Genomic DNA, 6,606 nt, shown 5'->3' on the forward strand with positions numbered 1-6,606 from the left:
GGGCTTTGTTTGAATTTGCTTTCTGATTCCCCTTTTCATTATTAGTAATGTGAACCTGAAACTAAATTTCAGAGAGATAAGGGGAAGATAATGGGAACTTGGGATGATAATGTCTTACGGTCAAAATAAGTATACAAAGTTATGGGGATTTTGTGGATGGAATGATTCCTCACGTTACTGGCTTCCTATTTGTTTATGATCCATTTTCACATGCCTTTTTAATGTATTTTATTCCATGTTTTTGTAAAGAATATAAATCATTATCTGAATCTTTGGTTTCTTACTTTAGATTTTTCTTTTCCCCTACATACAGCTTCTTAGCAATGTGGGGCGGGGCCTCGTTGAATGATTTTTATTCTAAATCAACTGATTAAAGTTACTTGTGATTACATTTTATGGGGGTAGGTTGTTGATAAACTCTTTTTAACTTTTCTGATTCATATATTATATCTTGAGGTAAATTAAAAAGATCAACTTCCTGCTAATTTGTTATAGGATTCCATGTTTTTCAAAGTAAAGAACCCATATTTTAAACCCTACCAAAAAATAATATCTAAGATTCAGCAGAGACAGTTTTTGAAGGCACAAAAGATAAAAGATTTTGGTTGAAGTTTTGAGTTGGTCGGTAATGCATGTAAAAATAAACAAGGCTTTAGCTTCTAACATCCCCAAAACAAAAGTAAGCTACAGTTTTTTGTGGATTAGAAAGAACATACCATAAGATCCTGAGAATCAGCCAAAATCACCTCTGTAGGCTGCATCTGTGCTGAGCATTATATTAGTTCGTTTAAAAAATGTTGCACAATAGAAACAAATGTCATTATAATAGTTTTAACAAGCCATAGCCGTGGGACCATTTGTTCTCTCCTTTTTTTCCTCTGTTCGCTTGGCAGGTCACATAGTAAAGGCTAAAACAGACGGATCATATTTTGACTACAAAGATTTTCCCAACTTAAACCATATGAAAAGGACGGCAGGAATTAAACTTGCCTTGAATTCATTAGTTACAAACATAATAGAGACGTCAACCATTGGCAGTTGATTTGAAGTGGTAATCATCAGTTGTTGAGTAGATTAGGCCTTCCTCTTCAAGATTTTTCATTGCTGGGCTGCAAAATAACAACCAAAACGGTATATTTAGTTAAACCTATACTTGCAAGACAAGGGTGACAGAGGCAAAGAACCCGTACACTTCACATACGCATGAAAGAAAATGAGTCAGACAGAAATTAGTTAGACATGGGAGTGCAGGGTGAGAGTGGGGCCCCCATTTTTGTAAAAGGTTGGTACGGCCATAGACCGTTCTGGGGAGGGGTCCTTTGAAAGGTTGGGCATGGAAGTTTCTATTTTCTTAGGCTGGTATTTTGTTAGGCTTAGACTTGTTCTAAGAGGAGAGTGCCTGGCCTTTTTAAGTGGTAGGGAATTGTCTTTGCTGTTTATCTTTCTCTTGTTATTGAATCTTAGAGATAGGTCACCTGAGACCTATCAAAGTGCTTCTGTCAAGTAAAAGCGAAAGGAAGAGAGTAATACATGAGCTTTTCCATTGGAACATTGAGATTTTGTGCAATGACATCACGGTGTGCCCCCCTCTCAGTACTGAAACAAAAGAAAAGTGAATGCATAAGTCCTAAGGTTAAATTGAACCTAAGAAATAGATGAGCCGGGGAAGAAAATAGTGAAGGAGCACAGAACAGTAGTAAAATTCAGAAAGAGGCTATACTTCGAAAATATGGATCAGCCATACCTTATATCATGTCAGCTGCTTGGTAAATAACATTTCATGTCATTTATTTTGCTCCAAAGGAAACACACGCACAAAATGAACCCAAGCACAAAGGAAACATAATAAATAAACTAAATAATGGTCAAATCATTGTAACCCTTGCTTAATATATTGAGAGTCCATATTGACAAAATATTCTCTTGTCAATCGAACATAACTCATGCATCATTCAAAATATAAAGCTTTTCACTATAGATGGTTGCTTGTAGTGAGTCAAATATTTTTAATTCTGTACACCATTAAATACTTAGTTAGATATCCAGCCCCTATACTCCTGAAAAAGCAAAAAACAAATTAAGTAGATCGGGACCACACATTCTCTCAATAAATCCCATCTTGGGACAAACTTTTTCTATTGGTGCTTCAGCAATTCAACTACCCTAATAATAAATGTTTACCAAGCTATAGAGATCAAGTTTCACTAAGGGAAAAAAAAGGGAAGGGAGAAAGAAAGAAAGACACAGGCATTGATCAAGGTCACGAAAACCAAAAAACTTATAAAATGATTTCTCTTATAACAACATCTGATCTGACAAGATAACAAGTTCAAGACAAACAAGCATGGAAATACAAATGGGAAGTATGAAACGTGAAAAAGGCACTCACTCGCATGAAGGAAGTTGCAAAAAATCTAAGACCATCTGCTCAAGGCTTTTCCAACGATCACCACCTCCTACTTGACCAGAGTACTGAAAAAGATCATCAGAAGGATGCATATACAAGCGATAGCTTATGAAATGTGAATTGCGACAGGGTCTTACTTGATTTGAAGAGGCAGCTTGATATCCTTTCATAGGCGAATTAGATAAATTTGTCATTTGTGGCCGAGTAGTCATACTACTATGTTGTTTCTATCAACACAAATTAGACATAATCCAAAAAGAGAAGCATAGTATGACAATCAAATATTACTTCACACTTAATCAAAACATCGAGTAAATTTTGAAAGAGCTTGATCAATACCCGTAACCTGGTGTTGTAGAAATGAACATATATGCATTCTATGAAGTGACTTGTGATCTCATTATAGTCGGTAACAGACCTGCAAGCCAAATATTGTATGTCAAAACTCCAATGCAGCAACGTTATAGATATCAAGTACACAAGTAACAGAGAACAAGCACCACAGGGAAATTTTGAGGTAGAAAAGAACTGCTCACGAATGATTTAGTTACAAATAATCAAACTTTCAGTAACAGAAAATCATAATTAAATTGTTAGTTAACAATGTGGCTCACCATAACTCAATTTCAAAAAATATAACCATAAACTCAAATTCAGTATAATTCAGGAAGTGCATTGATGCAGTTAGAGTTTCATCAGGAGTAACAAAACCATCCTCCAAAAAATCCAAGGGAAAGGTATACTTGTACCTGATAGAAAAGACATTTAAAGTTGTTTTACCCTGAAAGCTTTTCAAGTGGCCATGGACCCGAACATACATGCCATCCCTGCAGCATGAGGATTTTATTTAAATGATAGAGATAAATAGGTCTAGATTATGAGAGATGACTCAATGCATCACTTAGTACAAATAGTTATCCCAAATGATCCAAAACCCTCGAGATCTTAATTCAAGTCACACACTGGCTATAATCCAGAAGAACCACAAGAGATATTTCAATGTACAATAATTGCAACATTTGCAACTTGATGGATATCTTACGGACGTGAACATGATTCCAGCAATCTCTCATTCTTTATGTGCGAGGTTCATGTATGATACACAAAATGTCTCGTTAGTCTAATATTGGTCAACTGAACTGCAAGTTCACATTTGGAGAGAGTAAAACGAGGGGAAAATAGGGTCCATAAAATGCTAGATACATACAAGTATAACAGGTTCAATCCAACAATTTACATATACCTGTTCAATAACACTAGATGATCAAGTTCTTATTATGATCAAGTTCTTATTATGATCAAGTTCTTATTATGATCAAGTCCTCATTATGAATAATTTGTTTAAATTGTGATATACAATGGGTATCTGATCAAAAAAGAAAACAGGTACACTCCATTTTCCATCAAAACTCGCCATGTCAATAGAATTGAGACAAATATGAGGCATTGGTATACTCTACAGCAGCATGGACTACAGGTTTGTAGTTCACTTTGCTGGAAAAAGCAAATTAGACTTAATCATAGCATGGCTAGAGGAAAAAAAGAAAACATCTATGGTATAAGACAGAACAATGAATTACATATATATATTAAAAATAAGACTGCTGGTTTAGTCATAGCCTCACAGGCATGCTCGTAAAGCTCTATACACGTTACAGAGTGAATGTGTACTTTAGCTACAATAATCATATTTCTTGAATCCTGTTATGTATGCAGAATCACTGTGTTCAGCTATAGCTTAAACCAAAACAGCTAGTTTGCAATTTTTTCACCCGACAGAGAGGATCTCATTTCACTATGAGTAAATAATAGAATTCCCCAAATGAGTAAAACTGTAAAAGAAAGCTTAAAACCATAGAACACTCATCAACCTCCATGTCTACAACATGCTATGGCACACAGAACATGTCAAGTTTCAAAGTTCCATCCGAATTACCGACATATTCTAGGAAATGAAGGAATGAAAACCCAATTATGAAAACTTTAAATTATAATGGCACAAAGGACATTATAATATTGGGGGAATATTTTAAATGTTATTGAGACAGGGTAAAAGGAACATTACAATATTCCCTCAACTTCATTTGAATCTGCTGCTTCATTGACCCTATGAATACATCGAAACAAAATCTATATTAACAAGGGAACAAAAGCTCAACTTCTTTCTCATCTTAGAAGGGGGAGAGAGTGAGAAAATCAAACCATTTGCTACAGTCAATCCGTCCTGTGCCATCGTCCAGTGCAAAAGTCACATCAGTAATTCTTCCTGCTCTATTGCTCACCATCCCTACAAGCTTAACCTGAAAAAAATAGGAGTATCAATAACTAACATTATTAACACGAGTATCAATAACAAGCAACTCAACAAATTTATAAAATTTATAAGAAAATAATAACTAAAAAAATACGAGTATCAATAACTAACATTATTAACATCAACACCATTAATGACAAAGCTTGATTTATCATCATTAGACAGGAATGCATCATTTATCTGCTTCACCGTTAATGGAAGCAACGCTTGGACATCTCTATTCTGCAAATCAGACACGAAAAATATAAGGCCTCATTATGTCGAGAACACGCTTTCTAAAGGAGATACAAAAGGTGAAAACATGTGAAACCAAGTGTTAAATAACTCACGACATAAAAGGCATGAAGGTCCTTTCGTATTTTTCCAATAGACGAAGACATACAAATACAAACTTAATTTTTCCGGCAACCGCAAGGAGAAGGAACTATCGTCCGCGGAAAACGTAAGGGCAAAAATACCATCATACCAAACATACTTCAATTATATGAACCAAACATCAAATCCAAATAATATATCCATTATCCACCAAATTAACTATAAAAGTTTGAATCATTTCAAACCACTGTGACGAATTCGGTCAGAAAATACATCAAACGTATGTGATAAATACAAATAGCGGAAATTATGAATCTATACGCAATTAAAAGGAAGCTGAAAGAGAGCTAATACTATATCTCGAAACAGAACGTACTTTCGCCGGAGATAAGGAATGATCAGGGGCCTGGGTGGTCTGAGATGGCATGAATCCGCCACCGGAGAAGGCAGCGTTGCCATCGAATTGACTTCCATACATCATTCTTCCACTATAAGAGCATCAAATGACTGATCGAGAGCGAACTGAAGTGCAGTCTTCGGAATGAAATTTTCTTCTGTTAAAACCTAGAAATACCAGTTCAGCTTCCCTCCCGCCATTTCTTTGACATTTATTTAATTTATTTTTCAATAACAGATATCTTTTTTGAATTACCTTTTTACCCTTGATACTTGCCCAATAGGGAAATTGTTTTAAATGTCATTAAACTTTCATTTTGGGGAAGATTTGTGGCTAATTGGACATTCAAACTCAGATTTTTATGTTTGATCTATTATTTTGATTGGGAGTGTTTTATTTATTAAATCGATTGATTTGACCATTTTTAAATTTAATCTTAAACATATATTTATTTGATGTTATTTATGTGAATGTCTCAAAATTTTAACTAAAACTATAATTCATGAACGGGATGAGACTTGAAGCTCACGTTGAGAATATATATTTTAACCAATTGAACTACGTATAAATTTACCGCTTAAGAAATGTCACTTGATAATGTAGTCTCAAATTATATTTAATGCAATATGTCACACTATTTTGACTTTACAAAATCACAATGTGTGGTATTTTATTTTCAACCAATTTTATCTTAGTTTATTGTGACCGTCATGATCTTTACTATTGGATAAAGATAACTTAAAACGAATGATAATAAAACATATTTTACGTCCAACTTAATTATTAATTTTTATAAAGATTATAGTGAGAGAGTCGTCACTTTAAATATTTAGTTAAACTATCAAGTCTATATAGTACTTTAGATGTGTTTGGATTAAACATTTAAGTAATTTTGGAGAAGAAAGAGTGGTTTGTTGTAAAATATAATGTTTTGGTGATAAATAAGTTACTTTTAAAATAATCACATTGGTCTAAAATTATCTTTTTGAAAAAATCATTTTTTAAAGTTGATTCTCAGTAAACTATCATAGGCGACTCATCGATCCAAAGAGACTAGTGTTAATTAAGAGAGAATGAATTTAAACCTCACCTATCTGTGAGATTAGTTAGTCGAGACGAGACGCACGTAAGCTAGTTCGGATACTCATAGATATTAAAAAAAAATTGATTCTC

At 34.1% G+C, this 6,606-nt stretch overlaps 1 protein-coding gene across 2 annotated transcripts; it reads right to left on the minus strand.

Annotated features, from left to right (window-relative positions):
• Window positions 1–730: 730 nt before the first annotated feature.
• Window positions 731–5,636, minus strand: LOC111007382 (replication protein A 32 kDa subunit A). Of its 2 annotated transcripts, XR_015791853.1 has the most exons (11): window positions 5,413–5,636; window positions 4,833–4,943; window positions 4,610–4,707; window positions 4,473–4,514; window positions 3,157–3,234; window positions 2,747–2,825; window positions 2,545–2,634; window positions 2,390–2,472; window positions 1,745–1,759; window positions 1,531–1,596; window positions 1,080–1,109 (listed from the first exon to the last, which is right to left on the minus strand). XR_015791853.1 is itself a non-coding variant. In XM_022279733.2 (10 exons), the coding sequence occupies exons 1-10, from the start codon at window positions 5,515–5,517 to the stop codon at window positions 1,025–1,027; spliced, it is 837 nt and encodes a 278-aa protein (XP_022135425.1). In that variant the 5' UTR covers window positions 5,518–5,634; the 3' UTR covers window positions 731–1,024. The 2 variants fall into 2 exon arrangements, 1 of the variants encoding a protein (XP_022135425.1); XM_022279733.2 differs by lacking the exon at window positions 1,745–1,759 and having other exon boundaries at window positions 731–1,109; window positions 5,413–5,634.
• Between the last annotated feature and the right edge of the window lie 970 nt (window positions 5,637–6,606).

The sequence above is a fragment of the Momordica charantia genome (genome assembly GCF_013281855.1).
Source record: "Momordica charantia cultivar OHB3-1 chromosome 6 unlocalized genomic scaffold, Mcharantia_2.0 BLBB01000006.1, whole genome shotgun sequence".
Lineage (NCBI taxonomy): Eukaryota > Viridiplantae > Streptophyta > Magnoliopsida > Cucurbitales > Cucurbitaceae > Momordica > Momordica charantia.